We start from the raw sequence: 24986 nt of genomic DNA on the forward strand, positions 1-24986 counted from the left end.
GAAACGTAAAGAACTGATCGAAGCCCATGAGCCTGTGGGCTGAGCGCAGAGCTGGTGGGGCCCTGGTGTGCACAGCTCACATGTCCTTAGTGGGACCTCCCAGACCCCCGAGCTGGCTGCACCCTGGGTGCGTCCCTGCTGGCCCTTCACCTTGGGGTGCTCCCCCATCCTGCCTGGGCTTGGAATCACCAGCTTCAGAAAGCCGTCTATCTCTGGCCCCCCACCCCCACTCCTGCCTGTGCTAAGGACTGTGTTCTATGTACTGGTACCTGGGGGCTCCCCCTTGACCCCAGCCTGTGAGCAGAGAGGGTTTAATGAGGGGTGGGCAACAGCTGGGATGGGTACGGGCATGAGGAGGCCCTTGGGCACCAAGCCGACTGTGCTTCCGGCTGTACTGGAGGCCAGCGCCCAGCGTGCCCCCTGATGAGGGAGCAGAGGGGGGACGCCATTTCCTCCCGGCACCAGGTGGCACTCCGCATCGAGTCCAGGTGAGACGAGAGGTCTCCTGCTCCGGCATCAACGCCCCCAAATAGCGGGCTCTCGTGACGCTGCCAGCACAGGCCCCACCTGACCATGGGTACGAGGGCACCTCCAGGACGACTGTTCACACCCCAATTAGAACCCCAAGCCAGGCACTGGCCCCACAACTTGAGGACTCAGTCTGAGCTGGCTGACCACAGGCCCAGGCCCCGGGAGGCCCCATGTGGACGCCCACGAGGAAGGCCTGTGGGGGGCAGAGCAGCCAGGAAGCTGGTGACGGGCGCCTGTGGGAAGCCAGCCCCTGCCCAGCTCCGTGCCTCTCGGACAAGTGGCTCTGCTGATGGAGGGGACACACAGGGCAGCAGCCTCGGGGCCACCCCTGCCCACAGCCCACGGGGGGTGGTGAGAGCAGGGCGGACGGCGTGGGGTCACAGCAAAGCCCAGGAGGCCTCCTGGTGTTGAAAACCAAAGTTAAAGATTTATTTCCCACGAGAGGAGAGGGAGGGCCACGCAGTGCTGGGGCCCAGGCCCGGCAGTCCGTGCGGGCAGGCTACTTGGCCAGCTCCGCTGCCACCGACTTGCGCATCTTGTCCTTGAGGTAGGCGGCCTTCTGCCACTCGGACCGGAGCTCCAGCCACTCGTAGTAGGGGACCTGGGGGAGGAACCGTGTGGGCGGGGCTCCACCACTTGGGCTGGAAGCGGCTTCTGCATGTTCCCGTTGTTTTAACAGACACTGACAGCACCTCGTGTGGCCCCCAGGAAGGAGCAGGAGGGACGAAGGTCTCCCAGGCGAGAGCAGGGCTCCGTGCCGCTCACCTGGTTTGAACCTGGGCAACCTGCCCCTCCTCCCAGAGGCCCCGGCCATGCAGGTGGGAGCAGGACCTGAGGCCCCGCTGACATGCCCCCTTCGGTCACCACCTGCCCGACAGGTACTCACGTCCACCACCAGGAAGCCGGCAGCCAGCACGTGGCGCCGGGCGAGCACAAAGCGGCCCAGCAGGTCTTTGCTCCGGCTGGTGAAGTTGGGGAACTCCCATCGCAGGAAGGCCAGCCTGGGGGGAGGGAGAGGAGGCGCTGGGCTGACCGCGTCCGTCCTCGGAGGGCCGGGCAGGGCAACACCGAGAGCCGGGGAGGGCCTAGGCGCACGGCCTACCTCTTGGCCCTGGGCGGCGGTGGCGGCAGCTGGCCACCCGAGGGCGGGGCCAGATGAGGGGCCACGAAGTCCCTCAGGGGCAGGAACTGGCCTTCGGCGTCCAGCAGCACCTCCGCGTCTGGGGAGGGGTGACAGACGGGATGGTCGGCGGTCCCGGGGGAGGGCAGGGCAGGCCCAGCTAGGTGGAGGGCAGGGAGGCTCACCGAGGACCCAGCCGTACTGTGTGGCCACGGAGAAGCGGCCCCGGTCGGCCGCCCCCAGCAGCCCCTTCAGGGTCCCCTGCAGCTCCTTCTGCAGGGGCGTCACCTTCCTCTCAGGGCCCGGGGGCCCGGGGTCCAAGGCCGAGGCCGGCAGCAGGGGGCCCATATACTCGGGGTGCTCCAGCCGGGCCGTGGCGTTGATGTGCAGCAGCTTCTGAAAGGTGTTCTGACCCCTCGGGGACCGGTCACCTAAGGGAAGAGGTGCAGTGGCGGGGAGAGAACGACCTGATGGGTCACCTGCAGGCGGGCGGCAAAGCAGCAAATGCTGGGGAGCCCTGGCCCACTGTCTCCCCTGCTCCTGGCCTGGCACTGAGCCTAGAGGCTCCCACCCGCACCTGGCCGTGGGCACACAGGCCCGACAACACGTGAACAGGCTCCCCTCTTTGCAGGGGGAGGGACCCCCACACTCACCTAGGAACTGGGTGTGCAGCTCGGGGCGCAGCACGGCCTGCAGCTCCGACGCCTGGGCCTGCTGCAGCACGCACAGGGCCCACAGCACATCCACCTGCAGGGCCGGGTCCAGGTCGGCCAGCTGACTCCCCAGCTTCTCGTGAACCTGGGCGACAGGGAGGGGTGCAAGGGAGGCTCTGCTCAGTACCCCCTGATGTCCTGGGTGGGAGGCTGCCGCTGGGAAAGGTGCCAGGAGCCATCCGAATCCCCAGGACCCATCTGCACAGAAGGACATTCAACTGGGCTTTCCCATGGAGCCCTCCACGGCAGAAGGTGCGGCACAAACCACCTCTCCAGGAACGTCCGAGTGGCCCAGACGGGGAGGCATTTCTGGCCCTGAGAGGGACTGAGGGCACGAGGGGACGCAGCTGGCTGGCTGGGGTGGTGCCCCTGCAGGGACCCTGCCCGTGGGTCGGAGTCTCGGGGCGTTAAGGCGGTAATGGGAAGGGAGCCCGCCCAACAACGCCTTCGGGGCCTGCAGCCGCTCGGCACACGGGGGAGTGCTGGGGTTTCGAGTGTTGCCCCCAGACAACCCCCGGGAGGTCTGGCTCCAGGTGGCTCGCTCCGCCCCCTGCCCCTGCAAAGCATCCCTCCTTCCCGCCTGCAGGGAGAGAGGGGCCGGGTCTGGGCGGGAGACGTACCAGGTCGAAGAACGCGTCCTCTTGCTCTGGACGGAAGTTCAGGCGGGCGAAGGCCAGCAGCACATTGCAGAGGTCTGACACGGCGACGCTCTGGGCCCTGCTCAGGACGTGCTGGGCACAGGGAGGCAGGGGGCAGGATGAGGTGCCCACGCCTTCCTCCCAGCAGGTGCTGTGCCGACCAGGCGCCCACGCACGGCAGCACAGGCACCGCCCTCCTCCCACCAACTCTCTGTGGCAGCGGAGTGGGTCTTAGCCTCGCCGCCTGCTCGGTGCCCACTGCAGCCACCATGACTGCGGCTCAGGGAGAACACCGTCCTCTCCCTGCGACAGCGTCCCTCACATGCAGAGCAGGAACCCCAGGTTTGCACTGGGCGTTTCTAGCCCCTGGACCTTCCTGACGAACCCCAGGACTCAGGTGTGCACCCTGCTCACCTGGGCAAAGGCCTCGAACAGGGGCACGTTGAGCCACTTGAGGAAGGCGAAGGACTTGGCGCAGCGGGCCACCTCGCCGGACGTGAGGCTGGGCACGTGGGGCAGCAGGTCGGTGGCCAGGCGCTGGAACACCTGGGTCTGGTGGAAGCCGAGTTTGCCTTTGGGACAGAGCAGACCCGGGGGTTGGTTCACCTGGAGGCCCACCCAGCACCCCAGCCCGGCCTCCAGGTCTAGGAGCTTGGTGTCTGTAGCCAAATTTATCCCTGAGGCCCAGCAGAGGGGACCAGGGCCCATGGGCCACAGTGTTTCTATGGCAGCCTTCCGGGCCGGTGCCTGCCACAGGGGGGTAGGCACCGAATTTGACACGGCTGCAGCCAGGGCGCCCCAGCCCTGCACACGGGCTCACCGTAGGCATAGGCCAGGTCCAGGAGGACGCCTTTGGTCAGGGGGAAGGGCTTCTGGACCAGGTGGTAGGAGATGGCCCGCAACAAGGGCACGGACCGCCGGTTCTGAGCCGCCAGCGCCGCCAGCACCCTCTGCAGCTCGTCCGGGCCGAACTGCTCCACCAGGTCCAGGCACTGTCAACCACAGCCCAGGGTCAGCTCGGCGCCCACGGCCGGGGTCCCATGCAGCGCAGCCCCTGCGAGACAGCAACTGGGCCTGAGCTTACTACCCACAGCGCCCTGCAGGGCCCGGGGCAGGGGACCCAGGGCCCTTGTGGTGGCAGCCATGTGGCCAGCCCGCTATGGGGGACGGGGCTGCACTGACTTGGCTGCGGGCTGGGGCACCACCGCTCAGTCCGGCCGGGAGCGGAGCCTTGGGGCTGGCCTGGGCCCCCTGGGGAGGCCGTGTGCACGAGGCCATCGGGAGGGGGAAGGAGCCTGCAGGCCCCCCGCCCTGTCTCTCCCCTGCTCCCAGCCCAGTACCTTGTCCTCCAGGTGGTTCATCAGCGACTCCGAGAGGGACCCCGCCTTTGTCAGGAGGGCCACCAGCGTGCGGCCGTCCTCGATCTCCGCCCAGCGCCGCTCCAGGCTCAGCAGCAGCTCGGCCAGCAGCTCCTGGGAGCCCCGCTCCTGCATGTGGGTGGCACTGGACTCGGCCAGGAAGGCCAGGTGCTTGAACTTGAGCCTGCGCATGCGCCAGCGCACCTCCTGCTCCACCGACAGCAGCTCCTTGGACGTGGCGGGGAGCGCCAGCGTGTAGAGGCTCCGGAGCAGCTTCACGAGCGTCCCGTGCCAGACGGCAGTTATCTGGGGGGACAAGGCAGGGTCAGGCGGGGACCCCGCGGGCACCGGTGCTCTGCCCTTTTGCAGCCGTCACCTGCAGCAGGAACTCGGAGAGGTAAGGTCCTGGCGTCTCCTCACACCTGAGCTGTGCTCAGCCCTGCCCGCCCGGCTGCCCGCTTCTCTGCCCCCTGCAGGCCCGTCCAGGCCAGTTTTGTCAGCAGACTCGCCCTTTTGCTGACGACATGACAACCTTTGGCTTTAAGAACAGTTTTCTTCACAGCGGCCAGCCCTTGTTCAAGCGGCACAGGGAGGCCCTTTGCCCTAGACAGGCTGGTGCCACAGGCTTCGGGAGACGGGCAGCTCTTACAAACGCAGGCCTCACCACGTGTCACGCCAGGGACCCGCAGAACCAGAGCCTGCACGGTGGTCTGACATCAGCCTTGCCCCCTGCACCCCAGCACCCCCTCCTCCTAGGTCTCCTGTGCGAGGTGTGGAGGAGAGTGACCCCGCTGTACCCTGCAGTGTTTCAGGGCCCTGTGGCCCCGCCCTCGTGGGAGGTGGGCGTGGCTGTGCTCTTACTACTGGCGACTCGAGACTCCGGTCCCAGCCTGTCTTCACATGTGGGACCATAGCCACTCCCACGAAGTGAGAGACCAGCGCTGTGTGGCAGGTGGGGAGGGAACACCGAGTTTAATCTCAGTGTCACGAGGCCCGGCGCCTGCGTCTCTGTAGATTTCCTCGACAGCAAGAAGGGTTTTTTAAAAAAGCTTGGTCACCCTTTGCATGGCAAATACTTTGCTCCCAATTTGTTACAGCTTAAACTTTATTATGTTTAGTTTCCTCAAATTTGCTTCAATTGTGTCTATCCTATGTAATAAAAGGGTAATATGCAAATGGACCCCAACAGCGGAAAGATTGGTTGCTATGATGCGCACTGACCACCAGGGAGCAGATGCTCAATGCAGGAGCTGCCCCCTGGTGGCCATTGCACTCCCACAGGGGGAGCACCGCTGGGCTGACGGCTGCACTCGGCAGTGCTAAGGAGGATGTCTGACTGTTGGGGAGCATGCCTAAGCCGCAGTAAGACATCCCCCCAGGGCGCCCGGGCTGCCAGAGGGATGTCTGACTGCCAGCTTAGGCCTGATCCCCTGGGGAGCGGGCTTAAGCCGGAAGGTGGACATCCCCCAAGGGTTCCCAGACTGCGAAAGGGTGCAGGCCGGGCTGAGGGACAACCCCCCCCCCCCCAGTGCACGAAATTGTGCACTGGGCCTCTAGTATTCAATAAATAACTAGAATTACAGCCTTAAAACAGGAGGGCCCCTAATTAACCATTTGTATGCCATAAGCATCTATAGACGCAAGCGGCGGAACTTTTTAAATTAAATTAGAAATATCATGGCAGTTAACTGGTTAAGGTCACTTTACTTTTTTTAAACCCTCCCCTGAGAATATTTTTTGCATTGATTTTCAGAGAGAGTGGAAAGGAGGGGAGAGGAGAGGAGAGGAGGAGAGGGAGAGAGAAAGAGAAAAACCGATGTGAGAGACTTTGATCGGCTGCCTCCCACTCAAGCCCTGCATGGGGCCTGGGATGGAACTGGCAACCTCCTGGTGCAGGGCAAGTTGCCCAACAACTGAGCCGCACCAGCCAGACAATCAAGGTGATTCTTATGAGCTATCTTCTCCCCTGTCCCCACCCTCATCCTGAGAATCGATTGGCTGAACAACGCCCACGCCCTTCTCAAGTTTCAGGGCTCCCCCATCAATCACCCACACCTCCTCGAGCTTTAAGAGTGTGCCGCCATCAGCCAGACCCTGGGGAGCGGGCGGCACACCGACAGACAGAGAAGAGCCAGAGGCAGGAGCAGAAGCAGGAGCAGGCTGGCGTCCTGTGCCGGTTACATGAGGACGGCACCCTCCACCTGGCGGGTCGCTGTGAGGGTCAGCAGAGAGAAAGCGTGAACGGCTACAGACCGGCTACTGTGGCCTCGGGGCCCCTGCTGTTCCCACCTGAACAGTCTGGGACCCACCTGACTGTTGACCAGCTGGAGAAGCTGCTGGAAGCGGGCGTCCTGCACGAGCGAGGCTTTGTCCTCTGGCTTCTCGGACAGCAGGCGAGAGAGCCGGATGAGCGCGAGGGCCGCCTGGTTCTGCTGCAGGCAGTGGCCACCCCCCAGCAGCTCCAGGAGCTCCTCCGGCCCAGTGGCCTTCTCGATGAGCTCGTCTACCTCCTGGCGCTCCGGGTAGGGGGTCATCACCTGCTCCTTCTCCAGGTGCTGTGACCAGGAAGCTGGGAGGTGGGAACTGGGTGAGGTAGCTGAGGACGTCAGAGTCTTACGGGCCAACCTGGCCAGGCTCAGGCGGCCAGCCGGAGGCCCAGCAGGGGCCAGATGGGCGGCCTCTCTCAGGAGGCAGGCACATCGCTTCACCAGGCGAGCGGCCATGATGGCCCGGACCGGACGGCAGGGAGGTGGCGCTCCTAGCAGGTCATCCCAAGGCCCTGAAGGGAGAGAGAGAAGAGTTTGGTGCAGGGCCTTCCTGACGCACACACAGGAGCACGTGACCAGTGAAACGGAGCCTCAGGCACACGCTCCATACTCCCGCCCACACCTCGCGACCGCTCCCAGGCACCGGACAGCACTCTCTGAAGCAAAGGCTCAGAGGTGTGTTTCCCCCAATACACAGGGTAACCAAACACCAGAACGGGGGGTGGGGGGGCGGGGGGCGTTTTCAGTGACTGTGCTTCATCACTAGGAGCAGTTGGACAGGTCAGATCAGCAGGCCCTCACACCCGCATGAAAGGGGAGTCTGCCAGCAGGCCGGGCAACTTGTTTTCAAATGTTAAGTGTCTTCAGGATTAAGAACGAAGAGAGACAACAGGGTAAGATGTTTTCAACCACTTTCTCCTGAGAGTTCCTGGGCATAGAATCCACATCCCACAGCTTCCGTGGGTAATTTTAATACTTAGAGACACAGAGTGAGCTTCCCCAAATCAGCACTGGTTGAGCATCGACCTCTGAACCAGGAGCTCAATGTTCGATTCCCTGTCAGGGCACATTCCCGCGGCTACAGGCAGGATCTCCAGGAGGGGGCATGCAGGAGGCAGCCCATCAGTGATTCTCTCTCATCATTGACGTTTCTCTCTCTCTCTCTCTCTCTCTCCCTCTCTGAAATCAGTAATAATAATGTTAAACTCCTAAACCAATCATAACAAGCACTTCACAGGCTTAGAATCCTCTCTCAGCTTTACCTCCCCTTCCTCCCAGCAACACACCCCTCATTCTGAACAGGCCCGTGCCCTCCTTGCCCTGGGTTCCGGGCCTCACCTCCCACCACAGGGACCAGGAAATCACCCTTCATCTCCCCAAGCCCAGGCCAAAGTTTCCTCCTCCAGGAAGTTGTTACATATCCCAACTATGTTGCTTTGACGATTCTGTCAGTCTTGCTTACCGGGGTCATTAAGTGACCCAGGTAAGGCAGGTGACGGGGAGGGGGGTAAACGTTAGCCAGGGCCTCCCGCCAAAGCACAGAGCGTGCGTGTTTGCTCTTTGAGCTCCTGGAACCTGGACGTGGCCGCTATGTTTTACTTTTACATGGGTGGGCTCCTGCAGCTGCAAAAAAAAAGCTTAGTCTGCCCACCAGCGTGGCTCAGTGGTTGAGCGTCGACCTATGAACCGGGAGGTCAGGGTTCGATTCCACTCAAGGGCACAGGCCCCGGCTGTGAGCGCCATCCCCAGCGTGGGGCGTGCAGGAGGCAGCCGGTCCATGATTCTCTCTCATCATGGATGATTCTATCTGTCTCTCCCTCTCTGAAATCAATAAAAACATTAAAAAAAAAAACCCAAACACTCGGCCTGACTTACAGAGAGAGGCCCAGCGAGAGGGGATCCTGGCCCAAGGTCGACGGCCCGTGCACGGAGACGGCAGCGGGGAAGCACCGGGCGTTCCCCAGCAAGACGACCCCACGAGCTGGGGAGGAAACTGAGGTCCGGAAGCCCAGCTGGGCCTGAGCCAGCACCAGCCCGGAGGGGGCCCCCAGGGCGGCTCTAGGAGACCCCCCCCCCCACCCCTCGGCCAGGGCGAGGCTCGCGGGCCGCCACGCGGGACCCTTTGCGAACCTGCCCCTCCTCCTGAGGCCCTGCCCTCCGGCCCCCGCGCCGTCTCCCCTCCCGCCACGCCTCCGGCCCTCGGAACCCCCCGCTGCGGCCCCGTCCGCTCCGCCCGGAGACCTACGCCGCGGCCACGGCCGCCGCCGCCGCTGACCTCCCTGCGTCCCGCACGGAGCGCCGCCGGAAGCGAGGCTCGCCGGACGTCTCCCGACCGGAAGTCACTGCGGCGGCCCATTTCCGGCCGGGTGCCATCTTGGTTGAGGTCTCCCGACCGGAAGTCACTGCGGCGGACCATTTCCGGCCGGGTGCCATCTTTGTTGAGGGCGCACGGCCGGAAGTCACTGCCGTTCGCCATCTTGGTTGCGGGCGACGACTCCGCGCCGGGAAGCGGGAAGCGGAGCGCGAGGCGGGGGGTGGCCGTTGAGGAGACCGGGCGGGGCGGAGCGTGAGGGCCCAGAACGGAGGGCTGGGGGGCTGGTGCGCCCCGCAGCGGCCCCGGGTCCCCGCGGGGTGTGCGGGCGGCGCCCGCCGGCCTCTGGGGCCCCGCAGCGCGGGGTGGACTGCGGGGTGGGGGCCGCGGACCCACGTGCAGACCCGCCCCTCGGTTGCCGCCCAGCTGAGGCCGCGGAAACGTGGGCTCACCTTGCCTGCGTCTTGCACTTAAAAAACGAAAAGGAAGTACTCTGGATTTTATGTGCCATTTTCGACGCTTAAGGGTTGAGGTTTAATTAGAAAATAACGTGCGGGTAAGCCACGCAGACGGTATCTGGCCCGTGGGTGGACTGCTGATCTCCCCCGGAATGAATAATTGCCTTGTTTGGTTTGAGATCCCGCGTTCCTATCACAGATCTACCCGCATCCCTCACCAGCTGTCTAAATCTTCCAAGATGCGCCGTGTTGACGTAAAAAACATTGAAGCCTGTAAAGAATTTTTGTGCGTTTATTTGAGCCAAACTCTCGACATATGCCGGGAAGCAGAACCTCAACGAACTGAGATAATGCTCCGGAGAATGGCGGGTTACATCTGTATTTTTACTTTGCATTCAAAGGAGGGACGTAGGTGGGTGACATGAAATTCATCGGGGATGGACTAGAGAGGCGGGAGAAAGCAAAGGGGGGGGGCGGCGGAGAGAACCCCTGGGATTGGACAAAAAGTAAAGTGACGGACACAAGCTTACGTGGGTGCAGGGACAATTAACATGATGATGAAGGAATCTGTGGTCTCTGTCCTGGCGCCCAGCACAGTAGGCTGTGCCCCAGGGGGTCCAGAAAAAGGGAAGTTACCAGTTACCCAGACATTCCCAGGGTGTGTTATCACAGATGCAAAAAGACAGATGGGCTCAGTGAAGGTAAAGGCTGACCTTGTCAGGGGAGATACCGGCCTAGGAGGTGACTACCCACCATCACTGCGTTTAGTTAAAGTTTAATTCCAGACCATCCTTTGTGGTGACTTTAGGTCTGAGTTTGCAAGATGGCCATGCAGGCCTCCCCTGAGCTGTCAGGTCAGCATGTGGCCCCTTTCGTCCACAGCTGACACGTCCCGTCCGAGAAGCCACCCCGTCTCCTGGAGCCTGAGCCGCCTGTGCGGGGAGCGCCCTCCCCCTCCGCCCTCCCTGTGGCCGCTGCCCTGTCCCTTCCCGCATCTCATTTCTCGCTCCTCCTGCCCGGGTTCGGGTGGAGCATGGCCTCCAGCAGCCGGATGAGAAAGGAGGAACGAGGGGACGTTTGCTGTGTGACGGCCTTCCGCAGCTGTTCGTGTTTAGAAATCATTTCCTGGTTTGCAGGCTTCTTCCATGAGCCTCTAGCACAGGCGTCCTCAAACTACGGCCCGCGGGCCACATGCGGGTGTTTTTGCCGTTTTGTTTTTTTACTTCAAAATAAGATATGTGCAGTGTGCATAGGAATTTGTTCATAGTTTTTTTTTAAACTATAGTCCGGCCCTCCAACGGTCTGAGGGACAGTGAACTGGTCCCCTGTTTAAAAAGGTTGAGGACCCCTGGTCTAGCATCTCATGTTTCTGATGAAGAGTCCAAAAACTATGACATGTTCATCCACTCTGTGGTCTGCCCTCCCCGATGTTCGTCCCCCCACACAGCGGCTGGGCCCACAGGCTGTGGGAGCTGGCACGGCCTCCCAGCACCAAGACCTGATCCGGGAGCCCCATCGCTGCCCTCGGCACATTCACACGAACCTGCTCCTGACGCCCCAGGTGCACCCCGCTGACCGGAAATCCCGCTCTAACTGGAGACTGAGGCCCAGGTGGGGTGACCCCGCCCACAGCACCCCCACCTGTTTGGAAACCATGGTCAGCGTCCTTCCTCCAGGCTCCCGTGCCTCCTTCCTCAGACCCTTCACGTGGGAAACCTTGGGCTGCCCTGGGCCTCTGCCTGCGATGCTGTGGGCGCAGCCCCAGGCCGGGCTAGACCTTCCCGCTGTGGGCTGGGGCGACCCGCGCTCAGCAGTCTCCCCCTCTTCCTGGGCCAACTGAACAGAAACGGTTCTGGACGGGACTCGGGAGAGCGGTGAGTGGCTGCCGAGCCCCTGGACCTGACTCCATCCTGAGACCAGGAGACGGTGTGGAGGGTGGGTGCCTGTGTGTGCAGGTGTGTGGGTGCCTGTGTGGGTGCCTGTGTGTGCAGGTGTGTGTGCAGGTGTGTGGGTGCCTGTGTGGGTGCCTGTGTGGGTGCCTGTGTGTGCAGGTGTGTGGGTGTCTGTGTGTGTAGGTGTGTGGGTGCCTGTGTGGGTGCCTGTGTGTGCAGGTGTGTGGGTGCCTGTGTGTGCAGGTGTGTGGGTGCCTGTGTGGGTGCCTGTGTGTGCAGGTCTGTGTGTGCAGGTGTGTGTGCAGGTCTGTGTGTGTGATCAAGTGTGTGGGATGGCGCCCTGAGAGGACAGATGTGCGCTGGGGAAGATGGAAAGTTCTGGGGATGGTGGTGCTCACGTGAATGTGCTGAACACACTGAACTGTACACTTAGCAGGTTCAGAGGGCGCCTTTAAATAATGTGTATTTTGTAATCGTTATAATAACAATAATATAATAATAATAATAATAATAATAACAATAATGGGACATTGAGAGTTTAGTCCTGGGCCTGGGGCAGCTGGGAAACAGCTGAGGGCCCCTCCAGGGAGCTGGGAGGATTCCTCTGTCGCCCCCCCTCTTTGGAGACAGACCCGTCCCCCCACTTCCCCAGCCCCGTCCCAGGGGATAGAGATACAATGGTTGCCGGCAGAGGGCGCCACAGGCCCGCGCACCTGCCTGTCGCCTCCGCCTCTGCCTCCCGCGGGCTTGGCTGGTCTGGGCCTCACAGGCGCTGCTGGTGGCGAATCCCGTGCTCACAGCCTCCCTTAAAGAGGGGGCTACTGTGGTGTCAAGAAAATGTTCTTTTAAAACCATTTATAAGTAAGAAAAATGGCCAAACACACACCACGGTAGGAGTCAGGAGGGGAGGCCCTCGGTCACCGACACGGGAATCTGACCCAGAGAATTGTGAGCACAAGGGGGGGGGGGGCTGCACCCCAGGAAGGAGCAGGTCCCGTCAGGGCACATGCCCAGGTCGATCCCCTGTGGGGGGCGGGCAGGAGGCGGCCGATCCATGGTTCTCTCTCATCACTGATGTTTCTCTCTCCCTCTTCCTTCCTCTCTGACATCAATTCTATACATAACTTCCAGGCTGACAGGGGTTTTTCTTCAGACGTTACCCGTGTTTCTTCGCGGCTGCACACGGCATGCGGCCCCTCCCCCTCGTGCTCTCCCCCCCCCCCCCCTCTGCAGGAGTCTCAGTTCTCAGCCACTTGGAAGGCTTCTCCTTCGTCAGCAGGTGTGAGTGTGCAGGTGTGTGTGCAGGTATGTGTGCCTGTGTGTGGGGCCATAGGGCGTGACAGGCCTCGATGTGGGGTTTGTCACCGTCCTGGTGACGGGTTCGTGGAGTTCTTTCATCCGAGGTTCACACTTCCGGGGCGATGGTCTTAGGGAGGCTGGTCTGAGGGTCACGGGGGCATGTCTTAGGGTGACGGGTGGTGAGAGGATGTGGGAGAGTGACTCGGGGGCTGTGTGGGTGGGCCTCACCGAGGGCAGGCCCGTGGGTGGGCAGCCTCAGTCCCAGAGTCCACCTCCTCTCAGCTCCACCTGCCCCCCCTCGGGGGGGGGGGGCTCCTCAGACCCCTGCTTCCCAGCCTTCAGTCCCCAGGGCAGCGCTCAGCCTGGCGCTCCATCCACGGGGCCAGGTTCCAGGTCTGAGGGGCTGGAAACTCCCCGGAGGCTGGTCCCAGCTGCGCGGCGGGGAGGAGGGGGCAGAGGCACCCGGGGCTCTCAGGTGTGTCTGCCGGAGGGACTGCGCCCAGGTGCTTGCTGACACTCCACACACGTTAGTGCCCGTCAGGTGGACTCAGCCCCCTGGGCCTCGCCCCCATCCGTGGAGTTGCCTCCACCGATACCGCGAACATGGAGCATTTGGGGGTGGGGTGTGGGGAGGTGAACAAGGAATTAAGTGCCTTCCAGGAGCCAGCAGCTGAGCCATGGTGACAACTCTGACCCGCGTGGACGCACTCCAGGGTTTCATTTCTGCACCCGGGGCAACAGCGGATTCACAGGAGGAACACGTGTTGCAAGTCACAGCTTTTCCAGGCTCCCCACTTTCCGTGAGGGAAGACAGCGTTTGGGGGGGTTTGCATTTGGTAGCAGTGCCGGCCGGTCCCTGGACCGCTGCTGTATTGTGGGAAGGGTGTCTCCGTTTCTTTTATTTTATTTTATTTTATTTTATTTTATTTTATTTTATTTTATTTTATTATTTTATTTTTTAGGGTGTCTCCATTTCAAGCCTGCACTGTGGCCCTGGGATTCCCTAACGGGAATGACCTGCTGTGTACTTGCTTGAAAATGTGTCCTTAAAGTTCACGATAGCGCAAAGCACGCGGAGGGGAAACAGGCGAAAAGACCTGAATTTGAACCAAAGTTCTGCCATGTGAAGTAAGAATGGCGAGGCCTTGGCCTGGGCAGGAGGGTCCCGCCCGCCCCGCCCATCCCCGCCCCGCTCAGCCCTGAAGATAAAGCAAAAGGCTTCCGCACCCTCCAGAGGTCCCTGGTTGCTGAGGATTTTCACGCTCTTGCTTGGTGAGTGCTGGCATTTTACTCGTCCTAAGCAGCCCTGGGATGAAAGGCCACGGTGCCCGCTGTGCCGGCGCCAGAGCGCCTGTCCCAGGGGCGGCCGAGGCTTTGATGCGGCTCGGCAGGATTCTGATGCCAAGTCGCTCTCATCAATATTGTATCCGCTTCCCCCTGGGAGAGCGTGTCCGAGGCCTCCGCACCGCGGCGGGAGCATGGGGTGAGCCTCATGTTTGTTTCCTCTTGGCCAACTCAACAGGTGAAAGGAACCGTCTCGTTATCATCGGTGGTGACGTTTTGGGTGTTCGTGGGGGCCTCACAGATGGTGGCGATGATCTTTTTTATTTTATTTATTTTTGTTTTTTAAAAATATATATCTTATTGATTTTTTACAGAGAGGAAGGGAGAGGGATAGAGAGTTAGAAACATCGATGAGAGAGAAACACCGATCAGCTGCCTCCTGCACACCTCCTACTGGGGATGTGCCCGCAACCAAGGTACATGCCCCTGACCGGAATCCAACCTGGGACCCTTCAGTCCGCAGGCCGACGCTCTATCCACTGAGCCAAACCGGCTAGGGCGGGAATTATCTTTTTTAAAGAAATTGATTTCAGAGAGGAAGGGAGAGAGAGAGAGAGACGTTAGTGATGAGAGCGAGTCACTGATCGGCTGCCTCCTGCACGCCCCTGCTGGGGATCGAGCCCGGGACCTCTTGGTTCATAGGTTAAAGCTCAACCACTGAGCCACACTGGCCGGGGTGGTGGTGATTATCTTCGGAAGTCAACCATTTGAAATGCCCTGGTTTCAGAGCATTTCACGTTATCATGTGTAACCGGGAGGTTTATAATGAAGTGGAGGAAATACTGAGGCTGGGTGCCCGCCTTCAGGCAGAGGACAGCTCTCTGAACAGCTCGTCCCGCGTCCCTGGGCGAGGCCCTGGGACCTGGCGTCCCCTGATAGTGATGAGTGGTCCAGGCAGGTGTGTGTGTGGGGGGGGGGGGGGAGGGGGGCCGCAGGAAAGCCGTGTGCTAATTCCCAGCGACATTGTTGCAAACAGCTGGGCTTGCTGGTTGCTACACGTTGATACGTTTATTTACCCTGTGGTTTTGACACTCTATAGTGTGACTTTCGCCACAATCTCTCAGCAGAATGGAGTTGCCACATTCCTCCAATTAATTAACCAACACATTTAATTTCACACTCCAAAGATTTGGAATAAGCTCCTGTTTGCGAAAATCACCGTTGCAAAGAACTAAACAGAATGTTTAAAGAGCCAGCGTGTAGTATTGTCAGTTAAGTCTGGGCTAAACATTAATAAACACGACACAGCGTGGGAAGCCATCTGCCGGCTCGGGCGCCGAGGGGCCTTCGCCTCCCGCCGCCTGGCCTGGCCTGGGCGGGGACTGGACGCGCCTGACCTCCAGGAGGCGGCTGGCGGGGTGGCCACTCGCCTCAGAGCAGCGCTTCTGAGTGTGTGAGCGAAGCCAGCACACCTGGGACGGGACGATGACAGAGAACCGCTTCCTTTAAAAAGTAAATGCTTTTATTGATGTCAGAGAGGCAGGGAGAGGGAGAGAGAGAAACATCAGTGATGAGAGGGAATCATTGATCAGCTGCCTCCTGTATGCCTTCTACTGGGGATCCAGCCCGCAACCCAGGCATGTGCCCTTGACGGGAGTCAAACCCGCGGGAGCGCGGGTGGGGGGGCTGCGTGGGTGGGGGGCAGGGCGGGTGGGGGGGCTGCGTGGGTGGGGGGGCAGCGTGCAGTAGGAGCGCCTGGGAGCCCAGAACGGGGTGGACGTGCCTGGCCAGGGGCTGCCCGGCGAGGGCACACGAGGTGAGACTGCAGGGCGCAGACACCAGCGCACGGCGGGTTCTGTCTGAGGCGGACGGAGGGCCCTCCCCGGACGTGCGGGGCGGCCCCTGCTCTCCTGTGGGGACGCAGGGCTCGGCCCCGGCTGCCTGGCGTGGGGTGGCACCAGGACACCCTGTGGAGGCGAATGAAGCTGGTTACCTCCCCGAGGTGCCCGCACCCCCTTCTCCTCTGGCTCGGGGACACCCCACTTGGTCTGCAGCCGGGGCCCGGAATAGCTGCGCTCCAGATGGCTGCGTGCTTGGCTGGGGTCCCTCCATCTTTCTCTCCAAACCTCCCCCCCCAGCTCAGAGACGCAGCCTGCACAGCCAGCCGGCCCGGTGCCTCCCCCAGGGCCCCCATCCCGCCTTCAGCACCCCCTCTGCGGCCGCGGGGCCTCCTGCCTGGTCCTGACCCGCCCCTCCAGCCCCTTCCAGCCCCGCTGCTTTCACTGACGCTTTGCCGCTGTTTCCATTTTTGTCCCATGGGTGGCCGTGCCAGCAGGGGGCGTGGTCACTGACAAGGGGGCGGGGCCACGTGATTGGCCAGATGTGCTCCGTGAACGGGGGCGGGGCCACGTGATCAACAGGAAGTGTGCACGTGAACAGGGGGCGGGGCCACGTGATCAACAGGAAGTGTGCACGTGAACAGGGGGCGGGGCCACGTGGAGATGGAAGGGGTGCGGCCAGGAGCCCCCGAAGCTGAGGCAGGAGGGACCCTCCCTGGAGCCTGGGGGGAGCACCGCCCAGCACCCTGATTGCAGGGTCCGGCCCAGGAGGGGGAGCACGTGTTCCTGGTGGAGGCCGGTCTGCAGCCCTGGGAGCAGCAGCCCCAGGACACGGCCCCTCCCTGCCCCTCCTGCTGGGGCTTTGACCAGCTGAGCCCCTGGCAGGGGGACCCCTAGACCTCTCCCTGCCGGGCTCACAGGGGGCTCCATCCTGGGTCTGTGCCTCGGCCCTGCCTCCCGCTCCCCCGGCTCCCGGGCAGTGACGTGCAGTGGGCGCCCAGGCGGGCTGCTGGGTGGGAAGCGCAGGCCACGTGGCTCAGGGACTCCCCGCCGCCTGGCCCAGCCCCCAGCTGCAGGACGGTGCGGGGGACCCCCCCAGCCCCCCCACCCCCCACCTCCCGGCCTTCCCCCTCAAGAGTCCAGCCTGGGCCTCCGAGTCCTGGAGCACCTGGGGTGACAGGAGCTGACAGCTGGGTTGTGGTGCCCATTTTCTAGACACCAAAACTGAGGCTCAGAGAGGGGAGCAGAGGGCCCTCCCCAGCCCACCTCCCCCTCCACTCAGCCCAGCTCACAGGGGCTCCCCCAGCTGCCACCTGGTTGCCATGGCGTCAGAAGGAGGGGAAGGAGGAGGAGGAGGAGGAGGAGGGGGAGGAGGAGGGGGAGGGGGAGGGGGAGGAGGAGGAGGAGGAGAAGTAGATTCCTGAGGAGCCATCCCAAAACACACAGCGGGCCCTCCTTCCTCATCCCTCTCTCCAGCACCAAAGCCTCCTTTGGGCAGTGGGCGGGGCCTCTTCCTGCCAGGCCGCTGGGAACAAAGGAGGTCCAGGAGGCAGAGCGGCCGGGTGGTGGGTGCTGGGACCCCAGCCTCACCCAGCAGAGCTCCTGGGCCTGGGCCCATCGCCCCCCACAGCTCCCAGACCAGCGGGCTCTTTCCTGCCTCCCCGCCTTCACACGTGCATTCCCTCCACCTGGGATGCCCTTCCTCGTCCTTCAGGGCCCAGCTCGGCTCTGAGTCCCCTGGGAACCTCCCCTGAGTCCCTCGGGGCTCCCCCTGCACCCTGCACCCCCCAGTCAGCCGTTTTCTGCATGACGCTCTCAGGGGGGCAGTGAGGTGTTGGGGTGCCAGCTCTGCCTTTGTGCCCCAGCCCCCGGCACAGACAGGTGCTCAGTAAATCCGGACGGAAGGGAAGGGGGAGGGAAGGGAGCAGAGAAACACCTCTCATGGGATCGGAGCGGATCTGGGCCGTGAGCACCTGGCACGGGGCTGGGCACGGAGCAAAGCCCACTCCCTTCCGCCGCCTCCACAGGAGCCTGGGCCCAGCACCTCTGCCTCCTCCCATTTGGAGCCGGCTCAGGGGTCAGGGGTCATCTCCACACCCGCAGGCCTGTGTCTGCTGCCCATTAGGGTGCGAGGCAATCACACCAGGAGGCAGAGGGGCACTTGGCTTCATTCGAAGCTGGTGTTTGGGGAAAGGCCTCCGTTCTCAGAAACCCCGGACTGTGAGAGTTTGCAGGCTTTTCAGACTTTTCCCACCGAATGCTTTCTGCAAACAAAGCCTCACCGGAGGCCGTTATATAAACAGGTGGAGGCTAAGCCGCGTGGGCGAAGGGGTGGGTGTTGAAGCCGTGTGGCCACCGACCTGGCAGGCCTGGCACACCCGGCACGTAGGCCGGTCAGGGTGGTTGAAAGGCGCGATGAGGGCTCAGCGCACCAGACGGGCTCCTCCTGGGGACTCGGGGCCGTGGCTGGGAAAGCGGGGAGCTCGGAGGCAGGAGGAGCGGCTGCTTTCAGAGCCGGAACGCTGGGGACCCCCTCCAGGTTGGGGCGCGTGTGCTGGGTGGGCGGGTGCGTGGGTCCTGGCAGGAGCCGCCGCCGTGGGCTGAGCACACGCCACGAGGAGCTATTTCGGGCGGATCCCCTGCACTGGGGACAGATGGGACGTGGGGCGAGAGGGAGGCGGGCGGGGGCTGCCGGCCAGGCTCCTGCGGGGAGGCGGTGCCTGTCAACCTGGAATGGGGTGGGCGGTGCCCCTGCCTCACGTTCTGCAGCCATAGGCCCCGGCCCACTGAGCGGCTGCTGTCAGAGCAGCGTGGCTCTGCGCTGGAGGGGCCGGCCTCACCGGACCACAGGCCTCACGGGACCACAATCGGACCTGCCCCCCCACCTGCCCCCCCACCTGCCCGCCCGCACCTGCCCGCCCGCACCTGCCCCCCACCTGCCCCCCCACCTGCCCAGCCCGCACCTGCCTGCCCGCACCTGCCCGCCTGCCTTGCCCAGCCTGTACCTGCCCACCTGCACCTGCCCAGCCCCCACCTGCCCACCTGCACCTGCCTCCCCGCACCTGCCCAGCCCCCACCTGCCTCCCCACACCTGCGCCCCGCACCTGCCCGCGTCCTAGGCTGGGCCCCTCCGCGCACCCTCCCGGCAGGTGTGCAGCCTGTGGTCAGGACTGGGTTTCCTTCTAAGCCTGCAGGCGTCCCCGCCCAGCGCCTATATTTAACCCATTTAATGAGATTCTATCCAGTAATTCCTGAGACTGGTAATCTCTAATTGGGTCAAACGCTCTGCCACTGCTCAGTGGCCTATTTTTAGCACAATCCTCAGCCCAGCGCCTGCTCTCGGCAGCTGTCAGCGGGGAGCCCCTCGTTTCCAGCTCACCTGGTGCGAGCAGGGGGCCCCGTCGCCTGACCCCCAGGGTGGTCGGCACAAATCCATTTGATGGGGTCGGCTTAGGGCCCCGGTGTCACCATAGATAAGGGAGGCCGTGGCCAGCTTTGGGGAGGTGTCTGTCTGCCAGGGAAAGGGGGTGCTAAGCGTGTCTTTTGTGAACATCCCTGGGGGTTCACAGAGAACCCCGCCCTGGCCTCACTCAGCCCGGGAACCCCCTCCAGGGGCCAGGCCTGTCTGTGCTTCGCCAGCTCACTCACGGCCTCTCAACGGCAGAGCGCCCCTCCCCCCCATATCCCCCCCCCCCCCCCGCCCCAGCATCCACATGGCCTCCTTCCGGGGCCCCCTGGACCCTCACCACGCCTAGTGCCCATGCCTCTGAGGCCACTTGTCCCACCAGATGACACAGAAACCTCCTAGGACGCCGTGCTAGTGGCTGATGGAGCCTGTGGCTGGGTGATTCCAGGGCCGAGAAACGCGTTGACCAAGTTAACGTGACCGAATGCGGTTCCCGGCTGAACGTCATCCACCCCTTTCCCGCCTCCACAGACCCAGCCAGTGTGCGGGGACCGGGGGGCGGGAGCTCCCATCGGAGGCTGGATCCCGGGAGAAGAGGAGGGACTGGGCGAGCTGCCCTGCAACAGAAGCCCCTGCAGAGCGACATCCTGGCCCGAGGGGTCTCTGCCGGCGCCTGACCTCCACGGCAGCTCAGCCAGCGTCAGTGCCGCCTGCCCCGTGTGCACGGGGTGCAGACACGTTAGAGGCAGAGGCGTGTGGCCTGCCTCTCCTCCCGCCAGAACCCTGTGAGCCAATCCTCGGAGGAGACCAGGCACAGAGAGGCTGAGTCACCTGCCCAGAGTCACCCAGCGGGAGGGGCGCTGGGACTCCGGCTTGGACGGGAGACTCAGGTCTCCACTCAGCCATGACCACGTCCCCCGTGGCCTGCCCACCATCAGGGACAGTCACGGGGTGTCGGAAGGCCAGGCCCTCAGTTGTTACCCTGAGAGTGGGAGGGGGAGGGGGAGGGGAGAGGGGGAGGGGGAGGGGAGAGGGGGAGGGGGAGGGGGAATGGGACCTGGATAAAGACACACACGAGGTTGGCAACGATGGGAAGTCCAAGGGACGCAGGGGCACAGCCCACGGACTTGGGGTGCGGAGAGGAAAGTGCACGCGTGGTCTCGGGCAGGTGACCGACGGCCGCCTCCAGCCCGGCAGGACCCGGTGGGACGGTGACGGTCCCGCGGTCTGCTCAGCGCTGAGGGGTGGCGGCCCGTGGGGTCCGTGCGGCCCTTGGCTGTGGGTGGGTGTTCACCGTCCGTCACACCAAGGCGTCCAGGACGGAGCAGGCACCAGGGGCCCAGGACACTGGGGCTCAAACCGCAGACCCCTCGGTCCCTCGCGGAGGCTGATGTCCGAGACCAGGTGTGGGCGGGGCCGCGCCCTCTGGCAGCTGCGGGAGGGCCTGTGCCCGGCTGTGGCAGCGTCGCTCCTGTCTCCACGGTCTTCACGGTGTCCTCCTGGGACGTGGCCTGTCCCCAGAGGTCCCTTTGTGAGGACACAGTCAGGCTGGACTGGGACCCACCTGCTCCAGTGCGACCCCATCTCACCTGCCTCGGCCGCCACCTTGGAAAAGCAAGGCCACAGTCTGAGGTCCGGGGTGAGGGCCTCAGCATGTGAACGAGGGGACACAGTTCGGCCGATGGTGTGCGCGTGCCCTGCCTCTGGGGTGACCTCCCCGTCACCCTGGCTGCAAACCGCCCTTTGGGGGCTTCTACGCCCAACCCGGCGAACGGGCAGAGGAACGGGGAGAGGGCGGGTCCCCGACGGGGACAGACGGCCGTCCAGGGTGAGCCAGCCACGGGGTCGGTGCGGGGCCGACCCATCCTGGGCTCTGGTCATCCCGCCCGTGACACGGCACGAGCCCTCCCCCCCGCCCCCAGGCCTCTGCTTGTCCCTCCACCAAAGGAGGGAGGCGACCTCTGTCCGGAAGGCCACGGAGCCGACAGGATGACGCATGAGGACAGCGCGTGGCCTGGGGCACAAGGAAACCATCCCCGGCTCTCTGGGAAGCAGGTGCCCACCTGCCTGTGCAGGTTGGGGAGAGGGAGGGGCTATTGACCTGTGACCTTTCCCCTGTCACTTCATCACGGCCTTCCGGGGCCTGTGGTCTGATCCAGTTTTCATTTTATTTTATATTTGTATTGATTTCGGAGAGGAAGGGAGAGGGAGGGGGAGAGAGAAACATCCATGATGAGAGAATCAACGACTGGCTGCCCCCCCCACAGGGGATCGAGCAGCAACCTGGGCCTGTGCCCTGACTGGGAATTGAACCCTGACCTCCTGGGTCATAGGTCAGTGCTCATCCCCTGAGCCACACGGGCTGGGCTGTTCCAGCTGTGGCCATCACTCAGCGTTAGGGCATACAACACACCCCAGAGCGTCCGCCGAACGGCACCTGATACGGGAGACGGAAACCCCACACGGTGCTACTGTCCGGGGACAGGCAGGGATGAGGTGATGGGAGGTGGCGTTTGCCCCCCAGGCCCTGGGCCGCCCTCCCCTCCAGGGACACCAGTTCCAAGAGGGGATGGAGACCTGCCCAGAAGGCCTGGTGGGTGGAGGATTAGGGGCCGAGGGCGGGAAGGGGGCGGGGCCTGGGGACCCCACCCACTTGCTGCTGGGAGCTGCTGGGAGCTGCTGGGAGCTGCTGGGAGCTGCTGGGACCAGGAGTGGGCAGGAGGCCTGGCCTGGGCAGAGACTGAGGTGCCATCTCTGCAACCGTCAGAGCTGACCTGTGGCCACCTGGTTGTTGGTAATCCTCATTAGAGGACGTTTCCCATTGACTTTGAGAGAGAGGGGGTGGGAGAGGGAGAGACACATCGACTGGTTGCCTCCCACACGCGCCTGGACCAGGGCCAGGGATCGAGCCTGCCACCGAGGTACGTGCCCTTGACTGGAGTCGAACCCGGGACCCTTCAGTCCGAAGACCGCCGCTCTATCCACTGAGCCGCACCGGCCAGGGCACCGTCATGCGGCTCACCTAATCCTGACGCCCGGACACGAGACTCTCCTGAAAGCCCCATCCTCAGGCCCACAGCCCACGGGGGTCCCTGCCCCCCCCCCCCCCCCCCGCAGGAGGCCCGGCGTCTGGAAGGGGCGGGGCAGGATGGGGGGGCGGCCTCCTGGTCTCTGGTTTTGGTCCGTCTACCAGGAGGACAGGGCAGGGCCTGCGCTGAGTCCCCGCCCCTCTGCACCCCGCGGGCGGCACCTGCCCCGGGCCCTCTTGTTTGTGGGGACAGAGGCACCCACCCAAGGGCGGCAGGAGGGCCGGATGCAGGTCGGCTACACCCTCCCTCCGGGGTGCGTGTAAGCGGGGCCACACGGGCGCCCCGCACTGGTGGGCAGGGGGGAACAGCTCACCACTTCTGGGGTTCCAGCTCCCCCTTGGGGCAAACTGCAGCGCCCCTCACCTTCCTGTCTCCCCGCCCCCTCCAGCCTCACACCTGCTTCCTAACCGCTGGCTCCAGGACGCTCCCCTGGCTCACACCCAGCCCTGGCCCGGCTCCCGGAGACACCGCACCTCTCCGGCGCTGCCCGCCCCCCCCACCCCCGCCAGGCTGTGGGGGAGCCACCCCTCCCCGCCGCCACCTTCCTCCCGCCCGGGTCCTGGGCATCGCTTCTGGGTCTCGCAGGACCCTGGGCGCGGGCGCGGGCGCGGGCAGCACCTCGAGCTTGTGGACCGGACGGGCCTGGTCCTATTGGGGGGAACACGCGATTGGCACCCCCATGGGAAGAGCGCAGGATTTCAGCGTTTTTAACGCCTCCAGAGACGGCTCCGTGCACTGCGCGCGAGTGGGGAAACTGAGGCTCCGAGGGGCAAAGCGGGTGCCCACGGTCACGCGACCCGTCGGGCGGCGAGGGCGCGGGGGCCAAGGTGGGGACGCACGTGGGCCGTGCGCGCCGGGCGGGCGGCTCGGGACGGGGCTGTCGCCTCGCGGTCGCGGGAGGACCCGGCGGGGGCGCCGGGCGCCAGTGCGCAGGCGCGGCGGCAGGAGGGGACGCGCTCGGGGCGCGCGCGCGCGGGCAGCCGGCGCCCCACCTCGGCCCGCCCGCCGGCGCTTCGCCGCCCGCCCGCCCGCCCGCCCGGCGCCCCGGCCGGCGAGGGGCGCGCCCGCTGCATGGCGCTGAGATGGCAGGGGCGCCGCGCGGCCCAGGCGGCCCAGGCGGAGGCGGAGGCGGCGGCGAAGGCGGCGGCGGCGGAGGCGGAGGCGCGGGCGAGCCGGGGGGGCGCCGATCGGGCGGCCGGACCCCGCGGCCGGCGCGGGCTGCGGGCGTGCGGCGAGGAGTTCGCGTGCCCCGAGCTGGAGGCGCTGTTCCGCGGCTACGCGCTGCGGCTGGAGCAGGCGGCCGCGCTGAAGGCGCTGGCGGTGCTGAGCCTGCTGGCGGGCGCCCTGGCGCTGGGCGAGCTGCTGGGCGCGCGGGGCCCGGCGCGGGGCCTGGCCGGGGGCTCGCACCCCGTGCACTTCGTGCTCTTCCTGGCGCTGCTCGTGGCCACCAACGTGCGCGCGCTGCCGGCGCCGCGGCTGCGGCAGGTCGGGTGGCTGGCGCTGCTCCTCAGCCTCACCTTCGCGCTGCTCTGCTGCCCCTTCGCGCCCGCCGCCGCCGGGGTCCCCGCCGGGGCGGCCGCGGACCAGGGCGTCTGGCAGCTGCTCCTGGTCACCTTCGTGGCCTACGCGCTGCTGCCCGTGGGCGGCCCGCTGGCCGTCGGCTTCGGGCTCGTGGTGGCCGCCTCGCACCTGCTGGTCACGGCCACCTTGGTGCCCGCCCGGCGCCCGCGCCTCTGGAGGACGGTAAGCGCCGCGCCCCTCGGGGCCGGGACCCGCCTGCGCGGGAGGCCGGGGCGCCGGGAGCCAGGCGCGCGTCTCCATGGGGCAGGGGGGGGACCCCGAGGCCCCGGCTGGGGAGCGTTCAAGGTCACTCGGGGAGCCGGGGGCTGGGGGGCTGGCCTCCTTTCCGAGTCCCGCGCGCCTCCCGGTGTGGAGCGTGGAGACGGGAAACCGCGCGGATCGCAAGGAGCGCCCCAAGGTCAGGCGGCCGTGGGCGGCCCCGCGGGCTGGAACCGGGTCCGCGCTCGGCGTGCGCCCATCCCCGTCGGAGGGAGGAGGTGGGTGCGGAGCGGGTCTGGGCGGCCCGGTTCCCCCCCCCCCCCCCCGGCTCCGCGCCTGAGTGCACCTGGGGGCGCGGAGTCCCCCCCAGCCCTGAGGCCCCCCGGGGGGCGGGGGGAGGTGCGGAGGGAGAAGGACGCTGGCCCCTTCCTGTTGCCCTGGCGCCCGGGGGGACCCTCTGGGCCCTGAAGGGCTGGGTTTGCCAAGGTCGCACAGCGCCCGGTCCCCCCCTCCGCGCCCCTCCGGTCGCCAGGGCTCCAGCCTTGCTCAGCCCCAACTTGGTCGTGCGGTTGGTCGGTCTGCTGGGCAGCGGGAGGGATGTGGTGACCGGAGTCTCCGCTTTTCCGCGGGGCAGCCCCTCCCGCTCCGGCTGCCTTTTGGCCCGAGGGTGGGAACCGGAGGGGTGGGGAGGGAAGGGAGAGCAGGTGGCAGATGGAGGAGGCGAGGGAAGGGGTGAGGAGGGGCAGGTGGACAGGCCTGACGACTGGTGGGGGATGGGAGTCAGTCAGCTGTGGGGGGACAGAGAGGCGCCCCCAGACCCGATGCCCTGGGCACACGTGGTCACAGGAACCCTAGGACCCAGGGCCCGGAAAGGGGGCGGGCTGGGAGGGCGGGAGGATGGCGATCTGGAGGGGGCAGGGGGGAGAGAAGGAGAAGTAGGGGTGAAGGCAGAGAGCAGGGAAAAGGCCAGGACTGCTAGGGGGTGGGTGGGGGGTGTTGGGCC

The 24986-nt window shown here is 64.7% G+C and overlaps 2 protein-coding genes across 5 annotated transcripts in view; one reads left to right on the plus strand and one right to left on the minus strand.

Annotated features, from left to right (window-relative positions):
* Window positions 1-946: 946 nt before the first annotated feature.
* TBRG4 (transforming growth factor beta regulator 4) lies at window positions 947-8949 on the minus strand. 4 transcript variants are annotated; one of them, XM_079786493.1, is made up of 11 exons: window positions 8873-8942; window positions 8503-8620; window positions 6670-7139; window positions 4343-4666; window positions 3823-3994; window positions 3417-3574; window positions 2985-3095; window positions 2305-2449; window positions 1837-2082; window positions 1634-1751; window positions 947-1532 (listed from the first exon to the last, which is right to left on the minus strand). In XM_079786493.1, the coding sequence occupies exons 3-11, from the start codon at window positions 7081-7083 to the stop codon at window positions 1031-1033; spliced, it is 2190 nt and encodes a 729-aa protein (XP_079642619.1). In that variant the 5' UTR covers window positions 7084-7139; window positions 8503-8620; window positions 8873-8942; the 3' UTR covers window positions 947-1030. The 4 variants fall into 4 exon arrangements, with proteins under 4 accessions (XP_079642619.1, XP_079642618.1, XP_079642620.1 ...); XM_079786495.1 differs by lacking the exon at window positions 8503-8620 and having other exon boundaries at window positions 948-1132; window positions 1418-1532; window positions 8873-8949; XM_079786492.1 differs by lacking the exon at window positions 8503-8620 and having other exon boundaries at window positions 8873-8949.
* Window positions 8950-23286: 14337 nt separating this feature from the next.
* ADCY1 (adenylate cyclase 1) overlaps window positions 23287-24986 on the plus strand; it is a gene marked incomplete at its 5' end in the record, with an annotated part of 35482 nt that continues 33782 nt past the window's right edge. Inside the window, 2 exon segments of the mRNA XM_079786489.1 lie at window positions 23287-23379; window positions 23381-23947. Coding sequence (XP_079642615.1) covers window positions 23287-23379; window positions 23381-23947 — 660 coding nt within the window.

This window comes from Cnephaeus nilssonii (assembly GCF_951640355.1).
Source record: "Cnephaeus nilssonii genome assembly, chromosome: 12".
NCBI classification, from domain to species: Eukaryota; Metazoa; Chordata; class Mammalia; order Chiroptera; family Vespertilionidae; genus Cnephaeus; species Cnephaeus nilssonii.